Source organism: Manis javanica, chromosome 9, assembly GCF_040802235.1.
Source record: "Manis javanica isolate MJ-LG chromosome 9, MJ_LKY, whole genome shotgun sequence".
Taxonomy (NCBI): Eukaryota; Metazoa; Chordata; class Mammalia; order Pholidota; family Manidae; genus Manis; species Manis javanica.
The window spans coordinates 62,627,144-62,651,214 of record NC_133164.1 but is presented as its reverse complement, the minus strand read 5'-3'; the positions used below and the strand labels follow the sequence as shown (position 1 = coordinate 62,651,214).

Genomic DNA, 24,071 nt, shown 5'->3' with positions numbered 1-24,071 from the left:
ATGATACTCGGTAAATTCGATATGAGGCACGAATTCTATTCAAGGGTTGTAATTAGGAAGAAAGAAGAAAAGCTACAGATGTAGCATATGGAAGGAAACATGGGAGGATTGATTATTTCTTTGACATATTTTCTTGTAGAGTAACTTCGGCATGTATAGGTTTTAAACTACTAATTAAATTGTGCACACACATTAACATAATAGGAACACAGTTACATAACCAAAGCAGACCTATAATTACCAGCCATCTCCAGTGAAACCAAGAAAACCAGTTAGGCATAAACAAAGTTCTGACAGTATAGATCCAGTCAAATTTGTTGTTTTACTGAAAGCACAGGCCAGCTTAGATATCTCATTCTCCATTCCCATGGCAAGTCCAGGGAACCGGTGGGATGAATGCAGCTACAACTGTAGCAGCACCTGGATCTTTGTTGAGGTTTTTTAATGATCATCTTCTGGTATGACTCTTCCAGCAAATCTATAATTACCATCCATCTCAGATGATCAGTGAAGCCAAAAAGGTTAGCTTTTTACTTCTTTGCAGATTTATCCCCTGTGGCTTCTATGCCCAGCACTTGTCTTGAGGAATCTTTACCACCTGGAGGAATTATGATACTCGGTAAATTCGATATGAGGCACGAATTCTATTTAAGGGTTGTAATTAGGAAGAAAGAAGAAAAGCTACAGATGTAGCATATGGAAGGAAACATGGGAGGATTGATTATTTATTTGACATATCTTCTTGTAGAGTACCTTAAGTATGTATAGGTTTTAAACTACTAACTAATTTGAAAACCATTTAGGCACCCTAGGCATTTGTGAAAATTTGTCTATGATATGATGGATATTGTCCAACTGTACTTGAACAGTCTGAGAGAAATCAGACAAATTAAAGCAGCCCATTTCTGGGATCTGTTCACATCCCATATGTTCTTTTAACCATAGATAGTCTATAGTCATGAGATTTTGGAGTGCTACAACTTGCACCCCTCCCAACTCCTGGTTGAGTTCCAACAGTACAGATCCGGTCAAATTCGTTGTCTCACTGTATGCACATGCCAGCCTAGACATCTCCTTCCTCATTCCTATGGCAAGTCCAGGAGACGGTGGGCTGGATGCAGCCACAACTGCAGCATCGTCCGGATCACTGTGGAGGCTTTTTGATGATCATCCCCCGGCACAAGTCCTCCAGAGAGTGCTGATGCCGGAAGCTCCTCCTCGTATCGTATCTTAGTTCATTTTCTGGGTATCCAAGCTAGGCCTTGATCTTCTGCGTAGAAACAAACAGACCCTTTGCCCACACTTTGACATGCCCTCTATACCACTGTGCAGAACTCATTGGAGGTCAGCACACAGTAACTGCTTTTTTTTTTTTTTAATCAAGAGAAAGGAATATTATCAGAAAAGAGTACCTCCATAGCTGATCATCTGACACCCTTTAAGTGATGAACATTAAGGATATTTAAAGCATGCGTTGATCTTTGATTTACCAATAGTTTTATCCTATCAAGGAGTAATCCCCCTTTTCTTTCTTTCTTTCTTTTTTTTTTTTTAATTTTTAATCTACACTTACATGAAGAATACTATGTATACTATGCTCTCCCCTATGTATATTATGACTCAGGTCCCCCCAAACAACCACATTACGGTTACTGTCCATCAGCTTAGCAAAATGTTGTAGAGTCACTACTTGTCCTCTCTGTGTTGTGCAGCCCACCCTCCCCTTTCTCCCTCCCCACATGCATGCTAATCTTAATACCCCCCTTCTTCTCCCCCCCCCCCCTTATCCCTCCCTGTCCACCCATCCTCCCAAGTTCCTTTCCCTTTGGTACCTGTTAGTCCATTTTTGGGTTCTGTAATTCCGCTGCTGTTTTGTTCCTTCAGTTTTTCCTTTGTTCCTATACTCCTCGGATGAGTGAAATCATTTGGTATTTCTCTTTCTCCGCTTGGCTTATTTCACTGAGCATAATACTCTCCAGCTCCATCCATGTTGCTGCAAATGGTTAGATTTTTCCACTTCTTATGGCTGAGTAGTATTCCATTGTGTATATGTACTACATGTTCTTTATCCATTCATCTACCGATGGACATTTAGGTTGCTTCCAATTCTTGGCTATTGTAAATAGTGCTGCGATAAACATAGGGGTGCATCTGTCTTTCTCAAACTTGATTGCTGCGTTCTTAGGGTAAATTCCTAGGAGTGGAATTCCTGGGTCAAATGGTAGGTCTGTTTTGAGCATTTTGATGAACCTCTATACTGCTTTCCACAATGGTTGAACTAATTTGCATTCCCACCAGCAGTGTAGCAGGGTTCCCCTTTCTCCACAGCCTCGCCAACATTTGTTGTTGTTTGTCTTTGGATGCAGCTATCCTTACTGGTGTGAGGTGATACCTCATTGTAGTTTTAATTTGCATTTCTCTGATAATTAGCGATGTGGAGCATCTTTTCAGGTGTCTCTTGGCCATCTGTATTTCTTTTTTAGAGAACTGTCTGTTCAGTTCCTCTGCCCATTTTTTAATTGGGTTATTTGTTTTTTGTTTGTTGAGTCGTGTGAACTCTATATATTCTGGATGTCAAGCCTTTATCGGATGTGTCATTTTCAAATATATTCTCCCATACTGTAGGGTTCCTTTTTGTTCTACTGATGGTGTCTTTCGCTGTACAGAAGCTTTTCAGCTTAATGTAGTCCCACTTGCTCATTTTTGCTGTTGTTTTCCTTGCCCGAGGAGATAAGTTCAAGAAGAGGTCAATCATGTTTATGTCTAAGAGGTTTTTGCCTATGTTTTTTTCCAAGAGTTTAATGGTTTCATGACTCACATTTAGGTCTTTGATCCATTTTGAGTTTACCTTTGTATATGGGGTTAGAGAATGGTCCAGTTTCATTCTCCTACATGTAGCTGTCCAGTTTTGCCAGCATCATCTGTTGAAGAGACTGTCATTTTGCCATTGTATGTCCATGGCTCCTTTATCAAATATTGATTCACCATATATGTTTGGGTTAATGTCTGGAGTCTCTAATCTGTTCCACTGGTCTGTGGCTCTGTTCTTGTGCCAGTACCAAATTGTCTTGATTACTATGGCTTTGTAGTAGAGCTTGAAGTTGGGGAGTGAGATCCCCCCTACTTTATTCTTCTTTCTCAGGATTGCTTTGGCTATTCGGGGTCTTTGGTGTTTCCGTATGAATTTTTGAATTATTTGTTCCAATTCATTGAAGAATGTTGCTGGTAATTTGAGAGGGATTGCATCAAATCTGTATATTGCTTTGGGCAGGATGGCCATTTTGACGATATTAAATCTTCCTAGCCATGAGCATGGGATGAGTTTCCATTTATTAGTGTCCCCTTTAATTTCTCTTAAGAGTGACTTGTAGTTTTCAGAGTATAAGTCTTTCACTTCTTTGGTTAGGTTTATTCCTAGGTATTTTATTCTTTTTGATGCAATGGTGAATGGAACTGTTTTCCTGATTTCTCTTTCTATTGATTCATTGTTTGTGTACAGGAAAGCTTCAGATTTCTGTGTGTTAATTTTGTATCCTGCAACTTTGCTGTATTCTGATATCAGTTCTAGTAGTTTTGGAGTGGAGTCTGTAGGGTTTTTTATGTACACTATCATATCATCTGCAAATAGTGACAGTTTAACTTCTTCTTTACCAATCTGGATTCCTTGTATTTCTTTGTTTTGTCTGATTGCCGTGGCTAGGACCTCCAGTACTATGTTAAATAACAGTGGGGGGAGTGGGCATCCCTGTCTGGTTCCTGATCTCAGAGGAAATGCTTTCAGCTTCTCGCTGTTCAGTATAATGCTGGCTGTGGGTTTATCACATATGGCCTTTATTATGTTGTGGTATGTGCCCTCTATTCTCATTTTGCTGAGAGTTTTTATCATGAATGGATGTTGAATTTTGTCAGAAGCTTTTTCAGCATCTATGGAGATGATCATGTGGTTTTTGTCTTTCTTTTTGTTGATGTGGATGATGTTGACGGATTTTCGAATGTTGTACCATCCTTGCATCCCTGGGATGAATCCCACTTGTTTATGGTGTATGATCCTTTTGATACACAGTTGAATTCTGTTTGCTAATATTTCATTGAGTATTCTTGCATCTACATTCATCAGGGATATTGGTCTGTAGTTTTCTTTTTTGTTGGGTTCTTTGCCTGGTTTTGGTATTAGGGTGATGTTGGCTTCATAGAATGAGTTCGGGAGTATTCCCTCTTCTTCTATTTTTTGGAACACTGTAAGGAGAGTGGGTATTATGTCTTCTCTGTGTGTCTGATAAAATTCCGAAGTAAATCCGTCCGGCCCCGGGGTTTTGTTCTTGGGTAGTTTTTAGATTACCGCTTCAATTTCGTCGCTGGTAATTGGTCTGTTTAGATTTTCTGTTTCTTTCTGGGTCAGTCTTGGAAGGTTGTATTTTTCTAGGAAGTTGTCCATTTGTCCTAGGTTTTCCACCTTGTTAGCATATAGGTTTTCATAGTACTGTCTAATAATTCTTCGTATTTCTGTGGAGTCCATCGTGATTTTTCCTTTTTCATTTCTGATTCTGTTGATTTGTGTTGACTCTCTTTTCCTGGTAATAAGTCTGGCTAGAGGCTTATCTATTTTGTTTATTTTCTCAAAGAACCAGCTCTTGGTTTCACTGATTTTTCTATTGTTTTATTCTTCTCAATTGTATTTATTTCTTCTCTGGTCTTTATTATGTCCCTCCTTCTGCTCACTTTAGGCCTCATTTGTTCTTCTTTTTCCAATTACGATAATTGTGACATTAAACCATTCATTTGGGATTGTTCTTCTTTTGTTAAGTATGCCTGCATTGCTATATACTTTCCTCTTAAGACTGCTTTTGCTGTATCCCACAGTAGTTGGGGCTTTGTGTTGTTGTTGTCATTTGTTTCCATATATTGCTGGATCTCCAATTTAATTTGGTCATTGATCCAGTGATTATGTAGGAGTGTGTTGTTAAGCCTCCATGTGTTTGTGAGCCTTTTTGCTTTCTTTGTACAGTTTATTTCTAGTTTTATGCCTTTGTGGTCTGAAAAGTTGGTTGGTAGGATTTCAATCTTTTGGAATTTACTGAGGCTCTTTTTGTGGCCTGGTATGTGGTCTATTCTGGAGAATGTTCCATGTGCACTTGAGAAGAATGTGTATCCTCTTGCTTTTTTATGTAGAGTTCTGTAGATGTCTATTAGGTCCATCTGTTCTAGTGTGTTGTTCAGTGCCTCTGTGTCCTTACTTATTTTCTGTCTGGTGGATCTGTGCTTTGGAGTGAGTGGTGTGTTAAAGTCTCCCAGAATGAGTGCATTGCATTCTATTTCCTCCTTTAGTTCTGTTTTTATTTGTTTCAGATATTTTGGTGCTCCTGTATTGGGTGCATATATATAATGGTTATATCCTCTTGTTGGACTGAGCCCTTTATCATTATGTAATGTTCTTTATCTTTGTTACTTTCTTTATTTTGAAGTCTGTTTTGTCTGATACTAGTATTGCAACACCTGCTTTTTTCTGTCTGTCGTTTGCATGAAATATCTTTTTCCATCCTTTGACTTTAAGTCTGTGCATGTCTTTGGGTTTGAGGTGAGTGTCTTGTAAGCAGCATATGGATGGATCTTGCTTTTTTATCTATTCTGGTGCTCTGTGTCTTTTGATTGGTGCATTCAGTCCATTTACATTTAGGGTGATTATTGAAAGGTATGTACTTATTACCATTGCAGGGTTTAAGTTTGTGGTTACCAAAGGTTCAGGGTTAGGTTCTTTACTATCTTACTGTCTAACTTATCTCGCTTGTTGAGCTATTATAAACACGATCTGAACATTCTTTATTTCTCTCCCTTCTTATTCCTCCTCCTCCCTTCTTCATATGTTGGGTGTTCTGTTCTGTGCTCTTTTTAGGAGTGCTCCCGTCTAGAGCAGTCCCTGTATGATGCCCTGTAGAGGTGGTTTGTGGGAGACAAATTCCCTCAACTTTTGCTTGTCTCTGAATTGTTTAATCCCTCCTTTATATTTAAATGAGGATCGTGCTGGATACAGTAGTCTTGGTTCGAGGCCCTTCTGTTTCATTGCATTAAGTATATAATGCCATTCTCTTCTGGCCTGTAGGGTTTCTGTTGAAAAGTCTGATGATAGCCTGATGGGTTTTACTTTGTAGGTGACCTTTTTTTTCTCTTTGGCTGCCTTTAATACTTTGTCCTTGTCTTTGATCTTTGCCATTTTAATTATTATGTGTCTTGGTGTTGCCCTCCTTGGATCCCTTGTCATGGGAGTTCTGTGTACCTCTGTGGTCTGAGAGGCCATTTCCTCCCCTAGTTTGGAGAAGTTTTCAGCAATTATTTCTTTAAAGACACTTTCTATCTCTTTTTCTCTCTCTTTTCCTTCTGGTACCCCCGTAATGCAAATATTGTTCTGTTTCGATTGGTCACTCAGCTCTCTTAGAATTCTTTCATTCCTGGAGATCCTTTTATCTCTTTCTGCATCAGCTTCTCTGCATTCCTGTTCTCTGTTTTCTAGTCCATTAATGGTCTCTTGCATCTCGTCCATTCTGTTTTGAAGTCCTTCTGGTGCTTGTTTTATTTCTGTATTCTCCTTCCTTAGTTCTTGCATATTTCCCTGCAAGTCCATCAGCATGGATATGACTTTTGTTTTGAATTCTTTTTCAGGAAGACTGGTTAAATCTATGTCCCCAGGTTCCTTCTCAGGGGAAGATGTAGCAGATGCCGAAGCTGTCTGGGTTAGTCTCGTCTGGATCAAGTTTTTTTGCCTTTTCATGTTGATAGGTGCTATGGACTGTCAGCTGGGAGAGCCATACTTTCCACTTGCTACTGGCCTTTCTTTACTGGGACAACTGCGACCCCTAGTGGATTGTGTTGGGCAATTGCATGTAGACTGGGTCTTTGTGTCTTGCCTGGCTGGTATGGAGGAAGCTCCCTTGCTGAGGGTATGGCCAGTCTCTGGCTGCTTCTCTGCTATGGCCACACCCCAGAGGGGTAATGGACGGGGGGCTCTTTGGCTGTTTACCTCTGTGTGGGGTCACAGAGCTCTTGCCCAGGGGTTTAGTGTGCCTGGATTTCCCTGGAATTTTCAGCTTCTGGACTCTGACCTGGGTTATTTCCGTCCAGCTGTTGCGTCCCTGTTCGTTTAAGACTTTCAAAAAGCACTCGCTTTTCTTTGTCACAGGGGCATCAGCTTCGGGACCTGCTCAGAGGTCTTGCTGCCCTGTTTCCCTAGTTTCCAGCCCTCCACGCATGTACTGTGTCTGTGCTCTTTTGCGGATGGCTAGGGCTAGGTGTTCAGCAGTCCTGGGCTCCCTCTCCCTCCCTGCACCGACTCCTCTCCTCCCGCCGGGAGCTGGGGTGAGGGATGCTCGGGTCCCACCAGGCTGGGGCTTGTATCTTACCCCTTTCACCAGGCGCTGGGCTCTTGCACATGTGGATGTAGTCTGGCTATTGTCCTGTGTCTTCTGGTCTCTCTTTTAGGATTAGTTGTATTTGTTGTGTTTTCAAAAATATATATGTTTTTGGGAGGAGGTTCCCAGCGTACTACTCACGCCGCCATCTTGGCTCCGCCCGAGTTATTTGCTTTTTGGGTGTTGAGGTGTGTAAGTTCTTTATATGTTTTGGATGTTAACCCCTTGTCGGATATGTCATTTACAAATATATTCTTCCATACTGTAGGATCCCTTTTTGTTTAGTTGATGATGTCCTTTGATCAAATTTCTTTAATTTTGAAATTTATTGTTCTCTTTTGACACTTTTGTCTGCCATCAGTTTTTTGTGCCTGGTTTCAAGTGGCTGTGATAGAGAACATATAAGTGTTAAATTTTTCAGCTTATGCTTTATAAAGCATTGTTTACAATAGACAATAGTAGAATGTATGAAATAGAAATAGTTATTTGCAAGCCAGATTAGTCCCTTGTTATCTCTGAAGTTTGAAATCACTTGTTTTCATGGGTTAAGTAATAAAAGTGATTAGTCCACAGTATAAGTTTCAATTCAATTTTTTTATATGCAAGTGGCTTTTCAAGTCTCCTTTAGTTTGTTTGCAAATATTGTGGTAAGTTTGCGATAAACCATTTTTAGTGATTGGAAATATAAATTTAGAATTTACATGTAAAGCTATTCTTTGTGATTCTTTTGGTAATTACAAGCATAAATCTAGAGTCATGTAGCTGAAAATACTGTTTTCCAAACTTGATTTAGAAGTTCTTACATTATTTTAATTTGAATCTTCTTCTTGCTTTTTCTTTTGCCTCTTGCTTATACTGGTTAACTTTCAATTTAGGGGTATGGTTGAATTTTCTTAATGTCTTGGAGTTACCCTTCTTTACAATTTCTGAGGCTCTTTATTCATTTTGACATAGAAATTTTTAAAAGCTAATGGACAGCACAGTAATTACACTGAATCAAAGCATCTAGTACACAATGGTATATTTTTCACTTTTATTATAAACTTGTGATACTATGTCAAAGAGGATTTGAGAAAATCAAGACACCAAACTGTCCTTTTTAGTTCAGGTGTAAAAATATAATAACATCTAGTTCTAAACCTTTTCCAGGGTTCTTAGAAACTTAGATTCTTATCTGGCTTTTGTCTGTGTTACTTACTTTGCAGGTCCTTCCCAGGGTGCTCCAGGACCACAGTACCCTAATTACCCACAAGGGCAAGGTCAGCAGTATGGGGGTTACAGGCCAGCACAGCCTGGGCCACCACAGCCACCACAGCAGAGGCCTTATGGATATGACCAGGTAAGTTATCAGGCCAACTAAGTCATTGCCTATTGTTTGTTCACTCTTGATTAGGTCAAACATTTTTTACTCAAAGGCTCATTTTCATAACATCAGTTAATAGAAAAAGTGTGTGTATATATATATATATATATATATATATATACATGTGTGTGTGTGTGTGTGTGTGTGTGTGTGTTACTTTTTAGTCTTTTCTTAGAATGCTGGCACAGTCTGTCATAATTACTGTAACATGTAAAGTGTGTTTAATCTCCAGGCACCACTCATATTCTCTCTCTCTCTCTCTCTCTCCCTTCTCTTGTCTTTATCCCGAGGCATATTCCAAACATCATTCCCTGTTGTAATTTCTCTGATCTCCCTCCTGTTTATTGTTGAAGACAGTACATTGGCTTGCCAAGATGTGGAGTCCATCGGTGTCAGTGCTTTTATTAGGTCTCATCTTCACCAAAGCATATGTACCACACTTCCTTCACATCCATTTCTCTTCTCTTTCAGTTCATACTTACTGCCTTCCATACATACACACATTGTCTCAAGTAGTCATAACATTTCTCTCTTGTTATCTCTTCTTCTGTCTTGAAATGTTTGAAGGTATATCTCATCTTCAGATGACTGTGTTCTCTTGAACCTGGTATTTATTTAGGTTCCTTCTTTTCATCAGTAAACTTCTTGGACTTTATAATCAGTGCCACAATCATTGTTTTGTGAATATTCTCATATGTACTTTATATGGAAATGATTTATTATGTTGGCAATTTCTGTAGGTTGATTTCAGGTTTGTCTAATGACTTCCTAGAGAGGATAATCTGGTCTGTTCAGCTACACTGTAGTTTTTGTAAGTTAGGGTTCCAGGGTCAGAGTAGATGATGTAATTTGAGAACAGCTTACATGAGTACTAATTAGGACTTGAGGCATGAATAGTTCTTTTGTCACTGCTATTTCATCCCTTGTACTAACACTTCCTGTTTAAGTGATAAAGTAAGAGTCACAAGAAACCTAAACTAAGGGTTAGGACAAACTAGTGATTTTCTTTTTTTAATGCACTACAACTAACTAAATAAAGGATTAGGCAGAAGTTCTGTCTAGATTTTAAAAGTAAAATAAGTGTTGGCTAATAAGTATTCAAGGGCAAGAGTCCTGAGCAGATAAAATTTAGGCTCATTCTAATTAATCAGTTAATTTTCTAAAAAGTGAGATTCTGGTAATTTATGCCCTCATTCAACAAATATTTGTTAATTCTTCATGTGTGCTAGACGCAGTATTAGGTCCTGCGTGCGTAAAAGAGTCACAGCCCCTGTGGCTAGCAGAGCAACTGACCCTCTTGATCTTCTTTGATTTTAGCGTTTAACATGCTCCTCTTTTCATTCTTAAATGGTCTTTTTTATCTTCTATCTATTACTGTGCTAGCTAGTTCTTCTTAGATTTCTAGTGATTCCTTCATGCCTTTTTTTACTTGTTTCTTATCTTTCCTTTATCCAAATATCAGCCCTTCGCTCAGTGTTCTTCTCAGTCTCTGCATTCACCCTGTCTTATATATTTTCAGTATCCTTAGCCCACCCTTCTCAACCCAACTTTGAGTTTCACTTTTCCAACTGTGTACAGAACTTCTCTCTCTGGATGTCTTGTCATTTCCTCTGACTTAACCATGTTGTAAATCATTTTCTCTTTAAATCTCATATTCCTAAATACCCTAAACTTAACATTGTTCATTAAGTAAATGTTTCTTGGGCAACATTTATATGATGAGTACCTAAGGTTGAGGTATGTTGGAAAGTTAGATAGACATGTACTCCAAATGATTTCACTCATATGTGGAGTATAATAAAAAGACAAAAACTGAAGGAACAAATAGCAGCAGACTCACAGAACCCAAGAATGAACTAACGGTTACCAAAGGGAAAGGATGGGGAGGGTGGGATAAGGGGATTCAGGGGGCATTATGATTAGTACACATAATATGGGGGGGGCACAGGGAGGGCAGTATAGCACAGAGAAGACAAGTAGTGACTCTATAGCACTTTATTATGGGGATGGACAGTGTCTGTAATGGGGTATGTAGTGGGGGACTTGATAATAGGGGGGAATGTAGTAACCACAATGTTACTCATGTGAAACCTGAGCATTGAGATTGTATATCAATGATACCTTAAAAAAAAAAAAGACATGAACTCTACCTTTGTGAATTTAAGTCTAGGTGGAACTTAAGTAAGTAGATGATGTAATAGAGTGTGAGAAGTACTTGGATGAGGAGAGGCAAGATTTTTGTGAAGGAATCTCCTAACCCAGATATAGAGAGAATGTTCCTTGAGCAGTGTAAGCATGAGGGCCCAAGGGTGAGTAGGTATTAGCCGGGTAGATGTAGAGGAGGGAAGGGTATTCTAGTCAGAAAGAAGTGCATTCACAAAGCGCTAGTGTTAAGATGTGTGGTTCAGTAATGCAGAAGCATGGGGAAGAAGAGGCAAGACTGGAGAGGTGAGTGGGAGTTGGATTAGGAAGACTTTTATAGGCCTTATTAGGGGACTTGGACTTTATCCTGACATCGGTGTGGAGCCTTTGAAGGGATTTAAATTATGTATAGAATGCATTTAGCAGTGGCTGGTACTTAGTAAACATGCTATATGATATCATGTGTGATAGATAATATGTAAATATGAGATATGCTTTCTTTTTCATCATAATTGTTCCGCCCCCTAATATTCTCAGGAATTTTGGACTTACTGTGGATAAAGACCCATGATGTTTGGGTAGCTTTCAGCCACATCTCCTTCCCCACCAAAAAGGTCATGAGTAGGGGGCCATTTTAGCTATTCTAGTGTTAGTAGCTCCCCACATTTATCTTCTGTTTCACCTGCTCTCTCTGTCCCAAACCAGACATCCATTGGTCTCTTCATTTTAGAAAAAGTAGGAAGAAGTACTTCACCTCTTCTAGATAGTTAAAGGCGATGGAAAATCAATACAGATTCTTACACCCAGTACTAATACAATCATAGTGATGGTTTGGGCAGATGGAATCCATAGCAACATACAACATGAATCAAAGGGGGAAAAATTGAGAGGGAAATTCTTGTTAGTGGGCTGCTATTCCTGGGTCAGTCTCTCCTCTGTTCTTCCAGCTCCTCAAGCTAAAAATTTGGAGTCACCCTGACTCCTCTCTTTTTTGCAAGTCAAATACCTAGCCAACCAGCAAACTCTCATCACCTTTTCCTTCAAAATGCATCCAGTATCTAGCCATTTTTTACAGCCTCCTGCTCTTACCCATGAGGTCACAGCCATCCCTCAGGTGGGCTGTTGCCGTCTCCTTCAGGCCTTGCTTCCTCCTCTACAGGACATGCTCATGTAGGACCCAGAGCGACTCTCAGAAACGTCAGCCAGCTTGTGCCACCTCTCTGCACATAACCTTGTGGTGGCTACAGTCTCATGTAGAGTAAAAGCCAGATGTCACACTGGCCAGCAGGGCCCTATAGAACTTGTGTCCCAGCCACTACTCCATAACCTCACCTCTGTTTGTAGCCCTCTTCCACTTGGCCTCAGTCAGATTGGCCTGTTTGCTGGCAGGTTTCTAGCTCAGAACCTTTGTGTTTGCTGCCCCTTTTCTGCCGGGAGCCCTGCTCCTGGTCCTGCATGCTTGCTCCCTCACATGAGAGCTCTGTGGTGCCATGCCACCATGTCGTAGCAAGGGGCCTTTCACTGTCTGCCTGTCTAAAATAGGGACTCCATTGCCTCACTGTATAGTCATCCCTCTTATCTGTGGGGGATATGGTCCAAGACTCTCCCAGACCTCCCCACATTTATGCCTGAATCACAGATGTGATAAAGCTTAATTTATAAATTAGGCAGTGAGAGATTAACATTAATAACTAGTATTAAAATAGAAGTTACAATAATATGCTGTAATAAAGTTATATGATGGGGTCTGTCTCTGAACATATCTTACTGTGCTGAGCTCGCCCACCTCCTTGTAATTATGTGAGATGGCAAATTGTCCCGTGATGAGATGAAGTGAGGTGAATGACTCAGGTACTGTGGCATAGTGTTAGACTACTGTTGATTGACCTTTTGATGATACATCAAAAGGAGGATCATCTACTTCCAGACCACGGTAACTGAAAGCTTGGAAAATGAAACTGGATAAGAGGGGACTGCTTATATTTCCCCACCCCTCTTTATCTAAAAAGCTTTACTGAAGTAAAATTATACTATTAACTGCACATACTAAAAGTGTACAATTTGGTACATTTTGATGTTTATGTATCTGTGAAGCATCATCATAATCAAAGTAATGAAATATCTGTTCTTCCTAAAAGTTGCCCCGTGCTCCTTCAAAATCCCTTCCCTTACCATCAGCCCTTCCCTAGACAACTACTGATTTACTTTATGTCACTATAGATTTGTTTCCATTTTTCAGAATTTTATATAAATGGAATCATATAGTATGTTCTTTTTTGGTCTGGCCTCATTGACACAGCATAATTATTTTGATGTGTATTTGTATTGTATATATTAACAATTAATTCCTCTTTATTGCCAAACAATATTCCATTATATGTAAGTGCCACAATTTGTTTATCCTTTGAATTATAGATGGGCATTTGGGTTTCCAATTTGGGGCTCTTAGAGATAAAGTGCTATGGCCATTCATGTACAAGACTGGACATATGCTTTCATTTTTCTTAGAAAAATATCTAGGACAGGAATGGCTGGTTCATATGGTTAGTTAGTGTATGTTTAACTAGTTAAGATACTGCTAAACTGTTTTCCAGTGTGATACCACCGGTACATTCCCACTGGCAGTGTATGAGAGTTCCACTTGTCTCCATCTTTGCCAGCACTCAGTATGGTTAGTCTTTTAATTTTGCCTGTTCTAATATATGTGTAGTGATAACTCATTGTACTTTTAGTTTGTATGTCCCAAAAGACTAATCATGATGACCATCTTCTTATGTGGTTATTTTTCAAGTATGTATCTTACCTGAAATGACTGTTAAAGTCTTTGGTTCATTTAAAAATTTGGTTATTTTATTGCTGTTGAATACTGAGGGGTCTTTATATATTATAGATATAATTATCAAATATATGATTTGAAAATCTAGTTTATCAGTTGTTTCTTTTATGGATAATGCTTTCGGTAAGAAGTCTTTGCCTAACTCAAGGTCACAGATTTTCTCCTATGATTTTGTCTTGAAGTCTTATATATTTAGGATTTACGTATAAGTCTCTGATCCATTTTCAGTTAATTTTATATGTGGTGTGAAGTAGGAATTGGAATTTGTATCTTTTTTTTCTTTTAAATGGATAGCTAATTTTCTCAGCACTATTTTTTGAAAAGACTATCTTTTCTCTACTGAATTGCCTTTGAACCTTTGCTGAAAATCAGTTACCCATCAATGTGTCTATTTCTGGACTCTCTTTGTTACACCAATCTATCTATCCTTACACCAGGGATGTTTTTATTGCCAGAGCTTTATAGTAAGTCTTGAAAACATATGTTGTCAGTATTCCAACTTTGTTCTTTTTCAGTAAATTTTAGGTCCTTTGCATTTCCATATAAATTTTAGAACCAGCTTGTGAATGTCTACAAAAACCCTGCTGAGATTTTGATTAGAATTGCCTTGAATCTGTAGATCCGTTTTGAGAGAATTCATATCTTTACATTATGTCAGTGAATCTTCCAACCTCTGAACATGGCATATCTGTCCCTTTGATTTCTTTTAGAAGTGTTACAGTTTTCAGTGTGCTGTTTTAAATAACACAGCTTTTGTCAGATTTACCTGTTATTGTTTTACATTTTTTGATAGTATTGCAAATTTTTTTTAAATTTAAATTTTCACTTGTTAGTTCCTGATTATAAAGAAATAGTTTATTTTTATTGATATTTTATCAAACTTAACTAACTTGTTATTTCTAATAGCTTTTTTGTAGATTCCTTCAAAATTTCTACATAGAAATCATGTTGTTGGTGAATAAAAGACCATTAGCTTCCTTTCCATCCTGAGTGCTCTCACCTCCTCCACCGTATCTGTCCCCCTGCTAGAACCTCCACTACAGTGTGGAAGAGAAATAATGAGAGTGGACACTTTTTGTCTTATTCCTGTTCTTAGGGGGATGGATACCTTACATAAAATGTTGCAGGGTTTTGGAAGATGTCCTTTTTAGGTATGGTTTGTTTTCTGGATTCCTGGTTTGCTGAGAATTTTTATCAGAAATCAGTGTTGGAATATGGCAAATGATTTTTCCTTCATGTGTTTTAATGCTATGTTTTTTAATCTATTTGTGTTCTTAGGATTTTTATGTCTTAATTTACTCCTTTACCATTATGAAGTAACTTTTTTTTATCCTCAGTAACATTCTTTGCTCTGAAATCTGTCTGTCCGATATTTATATATCTGCACCAACTTTTCTTGGGATTAGTTCTAGAAAGATAAATACTCTATCCTTTTATTTTTAATGTATTTATGTTTATATGTCTAAATTTTATCTCGTGAAGGCAGCATGTAGTTAGTTCTTACTTTTTTATCCAATCTGATACAATCTCTGATACAATGGAGGTGTTTTAAACATATGGTTAATGTGATTATTGATGTGGTTGAGTTTGTCACCTTGATTTTTTTGTTGTTAGTCCTTCCTGTTCTTTGTCCTCCTTTTTCTCTTTTTCTGTCTTATTTTTAATTTTTTAGTTCTTAAAAAAAATCATCTTTAAGATAAAATTTACATACCATTCAATTCATTATTTAAAAACGTAACATTCAATGGGATTTTTTTTTAGTATATTCATTTCCTCCAAACATCTAGCCCTAGGAAATAGCTTGTTTACATTGTTATCTGTATAGATTTTCCTATTCTAGACATTGAAGATAAAGGGACTCATGCAGGATATGATTTTGTGATTGCTTCTTTCACTTAGCATAATGCTGTCAAGGTACATGCATGCTGTAGCATGTATCAGTACCTTTAAGTGATACCACTTTATGTATAGTAAAAGAACCTCCTGGTAGTTCACTTTCATTTCATACTTTGTGTTATTGTTAATAACTTTATACATATAAATTTTTTATTGAAGTATAGATACACAGTATTATATTACTTCAAGTATACAACATCATGATTCAACAATTACTTACATTATTAAATATCCATCCCAAATAGTATAGTTTCTACCTGTCAGCATAGGAAATTGTTATAGAACTATTGACTATATTCTTTATGCTATACTTTCATCCCTGTCATTAATTATTATGATGGTTAAAATGTGTCTCTCTATCCCCATCAACTATTTCACCCACCCACCTACCCCAGTCCTTCCCCAATGGTAACCACCAGTTATTTTTCAGTGTCTGTGAGTCTATTCCTATTTTGTTCATTTTGTTTTGTTTTAAGATTCCACATGTAAGTAAAATTATATGGTATTTTATTTTCTCCACCTGGTGTATTTCACTTAGTGTAATACCCTCAAAGTCCATCCATATTGTCGCAAATGGCAGGCTTGCATTCTTTTTTATGGCTGAATAATATTCCATGGTATGTATGTACCACACATTCTTTATCCATTCATCTATTGATGAATGCTCTGATTGCTTCCATATCTCTTGGCTGTGGTAAATAAGGTGGCAGTAAAGAGAGGGGTGTATATATCTATTTGAATCAAAGATTTTGTTTTCTTTAGGCAAAATCCTAGAAGTGGAATTACTTGGTCTTATGGTATTTCTATTTTTATGTTTTGGAGGAACCTCCATAGTGCTTTGCACAGTGGCTACACCAATTGACATTCCCACCAAGAGTGTAGGAGGGTTCTCTTTTCTCTACATCCTTGCTAGTACCTTTACTTCTTTTCTTTTGGATTGTGGCCATTCTGACTTGTGTGAGGTGATTATCTCATTGTGGTTTTGATTTGCATTTCCCTGGTGATTAGCTATGTCAAACATCTTCATGTGCCTATTGGCCATCTGTATTTTTTCTTTTGAAAAATGTTCAGGTCTTCTGCCCATTTTCTTACTGGGTTTTTTTTTTTTTTAGTGTTGAGTCATATGAGTTCTTTTATATTTTGAATGTTAATTTCTTATTGGATATTGGATATATCCTTTACAAACATATTCTCCCATACTATAGGCTGCCTTTTTGTTTTGCTGATGGTTTCCTTTGCTGTACAGAAGCTTTTTAGTTTGATATAGTCTCACTTGTTTGTTTTTTGCATTTGTTTTCATTGCTTGGGGAGACGTGTCCAGAAAAATATTACTCATACTTATGCTCAACAGATTAAGTTTTATGTTTTAAACCCCATATGTGGAATTTGTTTTGTTTAAAAAATCATTTATTCTTTAAAAATATTTAAATAATAGCAAAAATCTTATATATTTATTCAAGTAGTTACTATTTCTGGTGCTCTTCATTCCTATGTAGATCCGTATTTCCATCTAATACCATTTTCCTTTGACTGAAGGACTTCATTTTAACATTTCTTGTAAAACTAGCACATCTTCTGAAGGTAGAGTCTGTCAACTTTTATATGTCTGAAAAGTATTCATTTCATTTTTGAAAAGTATTTTTCCTGGGAATAGTTGTTTTCTTTTAGCACTTTAAAGATGTGGTTCCAGAGTCTTCTTGCTTATATTATCTGCCAGGTGTCACCTTTTCCCTCTAAAAAACTATTTGTTTTTTATGCTTGAGGTTTGTATAGCTCCTTGGTTTGTGACTTTTTGGTTTTTATCTAATCTGTAAAAATTCTGACCAAATTTTTTTGTCTGTCTACCCTTAGACCACTTTCTTCTCTTCTCCAGACTCCAATTACGTGTGTATTTGGCTGCTTAAAGTTGTGCCATAGTTCATTGGTCTTCTGTTTATTTTTTGATTCTTTATGTCTTTTTCATTTTGAGTAGTTTCTGTTTCTCTGTTTCCTATGTCTTGGAAGTTCACTAATCTTTTCTTGTTCATTGTCTTATCTTCTTCTACTCCATTCCCAGGTATTTCTCATAATGGACATTGTATTTTACATCTCTAAAAGTTCATCTCTGGGTCTTTTTTTTTTTTCTTCCATGTCTTTGCTTAAATATTTGGACATCTCAAATGTAAGTGTGATCAAACTTTTAATATCCTTTTCTGGTAATACTAACATCTTGACCAGTTTTGTTAAGTTAGGTTTTTTCTCCTCACTATGGATCTTACTTTCTTCATCTTTGGAATGCATCATAGTCTTTGATTGGCTGCCAGAAATTGCGAGTATCACTTTTACTTTGTCAGATGATGGATATATTTGTATTCCTAGAAATATTCTTGGACTTCATTTTGGGATGCAGTTAAACTGTTTAGAAAAAGCTCTTTTGGGGATTGCTTAAGATTTGTTAGGACTAGAGCACTGTTTTGTCCTAGGCTAAATATTCCCACTACTAAGATGAAACCTTTTTGAGTACTCAAACCAGTACCTTTGAATTCTGAGGTTTTCACTTTGGCTAGTGGGAATAAACACTATTTCTGTTCCTCTGTGAAGGCCAAGTATTGTTTCCTCTAATCCTTTTGGGGATTTCTTTCCTCAGACTTGGATATTTTCTTTGCACATATTTACATATTAGTACTGTGCGGAGTACTCAGGAGGTTTCCTCTATAGGAGTTCTCTCTCTGTGCATTTATTTCCTCTCTGGTACTGTGTCCTATGAAATCTAGCTCCTTTTTTCTCTCCAGACTCTGCTTTATCTCCTTAATTCAGATTCAGCCTCACTTTGCCTCTATGCCCTGCAGTGTGGAACTCTCAGTATATGCAGTGAGATGTTGAAATCAGAGTTCACCTCCTTTGTTTCCCACTTCTCATGAACCACTGTCCTTTGTTACCTTCTGTTGTGTGTCCTGAATATGGTAATTTCATTTGTTTTGTATAGTTTTTGATTCTTTCAGACTGGAGCGTTAATCTATCTTGACTAGAAACATGCTGTAATTTTTTTAATAGACTTTATGAATTTGAGCAGGTTTAGGTTCACAGCAAAACTGAGCAGAAAGTATAGAGACTTCCCATTTACCCTCTGCTCCCCCTGCTGCAGTGTCCCCCACTTTCAGTATCTCACACTATAGTGATCCATTTGTTATCATTAGTCAGCCTACATTGATATTGTCACCTGAAGTCCATAGTTTATATTAGGGTTCACTCTTGGTGGTGTACTTTCTGTGGGTTTGAGAAATGTATAATGACATGTATCCACTCTAACAGTGTCATTCAGAATAGTTTCATTGCCCTGAAAATCCTCTAGTGTTCCCCCTGTTCATCTCTCTTTGCTCCCCAACCCCTGGCAACCACTGATCTTTTTTACTGTCTCTATACTTTTGCCTTTTGCAGAATGTTATATACTTGGAATCACATGGTATGTAGCCTTTTCAGACCAGCTTTTCACTTAATAATATGCATTTAAACTTTTCTCTTGGCTTGATAAGGGCATTTCTTTTTAGTGCTAAAATAGTCCATTTTCTGGATTTACCGTAGTTTGTTTATCCATTCATTTACTGAAAAAGGCACCTTGTATATTTTGGTATTATCAGACATGTCTATTGCAAATCTTGTCTTCTTGGCTTCATTTCGCATTGTCTTTTGCAGAGTAGAAAATTATAATTTTAATGAAATCCTGCATATCAGTTACTTCTTTCATGAATCTCATACTTTTGATATTGTGTTACTTCTCTCCTGGTTCTCATACTTTTGATGTTGTATCTAAAAAGTCATTGCCAAACTCAAGGCCATCTAGGTTTTCTCCTATCTTACAGGCATTTCATAGTTTTGTATTTTGCATTTAGATCTGTGATTTATTTTGAGTCAGTTTTTGTGAAGGGTGTAAGATCTGTGTCTAGATTGTTTTTTTTTTTTTTTTTTGCATGTGGCTGTCCCATTGTTCCACCATTTGTTGAGCAGACTGTCTTTGCTCCATAATACTACCTTTGCTGCTTTGTCAAAAGTCAATTGACTGTTCATGTCTGTTCTATTCAATTGATTTTCCTGTCCTTTTGCCAAAATCACGCTGTCTTGATTGCTGTAGCTTTATAGTAAGTCTTGAAGTCAGATATTGTCAGTCTCTGGCTTTGTTCTTCTATATTGTGTGGTTATTCTAGGTCTTCTGCCTCTCCATATAAACTTTCAGAATCAGTTTGTCAATATCCAAATAACTTGCTGGGATTTTGACTGGGTTTGTGTTGAGTTTTTAAATCGAGTTGGGAAGAACTGTCACCTTGACAATTCTGATTTTCCTATCCTTGAAGATAGAACATCTTTACATTTATTTACTTATTTGATTTCTTTCATCAGTGTTTTAGTTTTCCCATACAGATTTGACACATTTTGTTAAATTTATACCTAAGTTATTTCATCTTTGGGAGTGCTAATACCATTTAGTATTTTGTTTTTAGTTTGAAATTCTACTCAGGCATTGCTTGTATATAGGAAAGTGATTTTTTATGTTAACCTTGCCTGAAATCTTGCTTATAAGTTTTAGGAGTTTTCTTGGGATTTGTAGTGCATTATTCCATTAGAAATACAGTGGCATTCAATAGATTATCAAGCATCTCTATTTCTATGGAATTATAACTTTTAGGATCCTGGTTCTTATTTCTTACTATAGAAGTTCTTACTATAGAAGTATTTCAACTCTGGACAACTTTCCTGACACAAAATAGTTTGTGTGACTTGGAGGGGAAATTTAGCAAAGGAAACAGTGAGCTGATTATGTTCTTCCACTGTGATAGGTTCTGTTTTTGGAAAATAGGTGCTCTCATGAGCATCTGCTTTAAACACATTTAAAAATTTTTATTAAAAAATCTGTTTTCTAGTGTGTGTCTATTTTCTTCTACCTTTTTCTTCTGTTTTAGAGGAAAAGATATTCCTTCTCTTCTCCAAAAGCTAATCTTAGTAATTGTACACTGGACATTATTATCTCCTTGTAGAATTTTCCTGCTTCATTTACCATCTCTTATATATATCTGTACTCTTTTCCTCTCCTCCCTGTCAGCCTAGAGGCCTTCATGAGGTCTACCTTATTAAAAGCAAAAAAAAGTAATAAAACAAACTCCTATGATTTTATGTACCAGCTGCCTGTCTGAAGACAACTGCTGACACTTCATTGTTCTCAGAGAAAGACCCAAATTCTTTAGTATCTATTACTAGAAGGTTCTTTTTCTCTTTATCTTCCAGATATCTCTACTTGGTTGCCACTTATCCTCAAACCCTCGCTGTTAATTCATAGTAGTAATTATAATAAGCTAAATAGTCACAGTGTTGTTATACTGTCATATAATCTACCCACACCAGAATTTAGAACCAGAACTCCTCACTCACCCTTGCTTAATTGAGTTCAACAAAATTCACCAAAGTTTAAGTTTCCACTGTGACAGGTACTATTCTAAGCTCAAAGATTCTGGAGCCATTTGCATTTGCATAATAGCAGAAGAAATTAGAGATGCTGTGTACTTAAATGGATAACAGTTTTTATCATAGATGCAGTTGCTTTTGTAGTGTGATAATGGTTAAGACTTATTTGTTATTTTCTATGCCAAACTCTTACGGTCAAATGATGCTCAAGCTGTTACCTAATTATATTTTTAAATTTATCTTTTAGGGACAGTATGGAAATTACCAGCAGTGAAAAAGTACTTACATTCCAATAGCCAGTAACTGTTAGCAGCCATATTGTCACCTCAGCACTGTGGATGCCTCCCTATGAAGAGATCCTTCCATTCCATCTAGTTTTTGGAAAAACCTTGTGGATAAGTGGCTGTTTCATCAGTAAGCGGCCTTCGTGGCTTAGTTGTAAAAGGCTTTATTAGTTCAAAAATACTCTTGATTTCACATTTCTACCCTAGGTGGCGACATTGGACAGAAAATACAGTAACATAACCAATTTGCAACGATTTTGGAACTGTGTTTCAAACGGACTGTTACAGACTGAAAGGTGTGAACAGCTTTGTATGTTTATGAAGGTTAAGGGAATTTAGTACTTTTCCACATATTCTTTTGTAAGGGGAAGAGGGAAATGTACAATTTTTACAGCAGCAATATTTTGTATATTATGTTTATTTCATATGGTGAATATATGCAAGACGGTACACTACGCCCTGGACAGAATCAGAAATCCTCTGGTAATGTGGATTGGAGCATGGTGGATGCTTGATTGTGTTGGTCTCAAAATGGTGTACGGTAAAGATAAAGGAGAGGGGAAAGCACACCACGCGGCCACTGTTACGTTCTTTACAGGAAACTCAGATCCTTTTGTCTGTCAGATAACCAAGGGCACTGTGATACAGTTTTGAGTAAAAAGACATTTTTAAAAAGCTTTCTGGTTTTGTGAATTAAAGCCTTTTTATAAAGATCATTTATAATATAGTTTTAAAATGTGAGGCAATAAGAATTCATGTTGGATCTGAAGAATCTTGGTAAGAGTTTCATGTAAATGAAGTGGTCACCCTCTCCTAAAATAGCAATAACTGAAAATGGGAGTGTTAATTTTACCTTGCTTGAGTAATCAGGGAACTTACTAAATATCACAGCATTTTATAAATGATAGCAAAGAAGAGTCAACATTGATCCAGTCATTTTATTTTTTAACAGAAGGATAATTGGTTTATATAATATATATTTCAGGAGTCTTTACAAACCTTTATTTCAACTTTCTTAACTGGAAATAATGCCATTTATAAAGAGGCACTTTTACGTTTTACCCTTTTTTATATTGGTTAATAAAACATGTTTAGTAAAATGCTTACTGATGAGGTTTATTCTGATCTCTATTAAAAGCATAGACGTTGCATTCTAGATCACTTTGTTTATTAGCGTGGCATATTTAATCATATTTGAGACTGTCCTGTGCCTGATTATTTTAGACAAATTCAGGGATTTTGCATTGGGCAGGAAATCATGCATTGAGAAGTTTATAACCACAATTGTTTAAGTATAACCTGAAAACATCTAGTCCAAAGGTAAGTGGCTGTTTTCATCGTAGTTGCCTATAACCAGAGAATAAGATGTATTCTTTATAACTGAATTGGTTTTTCCCACTTCTAATTGGAAACAAAACAAAAGGGGTGCCATAAATTTGAATAAGTGAAATGTACTGATTTCAACATGCTATAATCAAGAGGCAGAATTTCACCGAGTCTCTGTGTGTGTATGAGAGCAAATGTGTGTCTTAAGGTCAGAATAGGTTTTTTTTTTTTTAACTTGGTCAGTAGAAAATGGACATCAAGTCTGACCAGATAAAGCATGGGCAGGCTTATTATGATTGAAATGATTATAGGTTCTGTGCCAATATTCCACTGATGTGTACTTTGTTGCTATTTAAAACTGTATCAGCTCTAATGGAAGAATAAATTATTTGTGATTTTAATTTTCTCATTTGTTTCTTTAAATTAGATCTCTCTGACGCTCTTGTTTTGTCTGGAGACTATGCTGTGGGTTTTTTATATAAGTTAGTATAAGCCGACTATATTTGTATTCTAGGACTTTATCAAAATTCTCTTGCCATGCCCAAGTTAATTAGAATTAACTGTTCAGTAATCAGCATGTTGTGTGGGCTGTTTGTTACAGAATTCTTTCCCTGAAAATGAAGTCCATGAGGCTACAATCAGATGACTGAATTAGATAAATGAGTTGAGGAGACAAAATTGTACTGAACCCAACCTGGTATAGATATGTTATCTCATTTGAAATAAGCTCAACTGACATTAAGAAATAATTTGTCTTGCCAACCCATCTTCTGCTGTCTTATTCTCCTTTTAATGGAAACTAAAATTGCAATTTTAATAAGCAGAATTTCCTCCAGGACTTTCTTCCTGGAGACTAGTGCATTTGCAAGGTTTAATTGTTTTATAACAGTCCTATTTCGTAAAAGTTTTTAATTTGTGGTGACAAAAATTACCTTACTCCTTTGATATTTAGTAAGAAGAAGAAGTTTACCAGCAGTTCTCTACCAAATTGACATTCCTGTGGAGACTGTATATTCTAAAACTGAAATTTTTATTTTATCAAAATGTAGTAAAAATGAGGAAATAACATCCCATCCCATGAAATTCCAGAAGTAAAATGCTATTAAGAAAACAGCAGGGTGATTATTGATCAACATTTAAAAATGTTTAACTCTACCAGATTAGTTTGAGAGTATGTTAGTATTATTCTATAGGTGTTGGGGGCACATTGATTTTGGTTTGGTTTTTAATATTTCTAATGGAATTTTCAAACATACATCAAAGTGGAGAGAACAGTATAATGAGTCCCCTGTACCATAAGTAACCTAAATTATCCACTTAGTAGTTCATGGCCAATCTTGTGTTGTCTGTATACTGACCTACAAATTGACAGAGTATGTCCTTTAATATTT

At 36.9% G+C, this 24,071-nt stretch overlaps 1 protein-coding gene across 5 annotated transcripts in view; it reads left to right on the top strand.

Annotated features, from left to right (window-relative positions):
• SS18 (SS18 subunit of BAF chromatin remodeling complex) overlaps positions 1–23,081 on the top strand; it is a 104,472-nt gene extending 81,391 nt beyond the window's left edge. For 4 of the 5 annotated variants that reach the window (XM_073212708.1, XM_073212707.1, XM_073212710.1 and 1 more), the window contains 2 exons: positions 8,606–8,739; positions 13,500–13,604. In XM_073212708.1, coding sequence (XP_073068809.1) covers positions 8,606–8,739; positions 13,500–13,589 — 224 coding nt within the window. In that variant the 3' untranslated portion in view covers positions 13,590–13,604. Of the gene's footprint in view, positions 1–8,605; positions 8,740–13,499; positions 13,605–21,317 lie in introns of those variants that run through there. The other variant, XM_037025441.2, reaches the window with a different exon arrangement.
• The last annotated feature ends 990 nt before the right edge of the window (positions 23,082–24,071 follow it).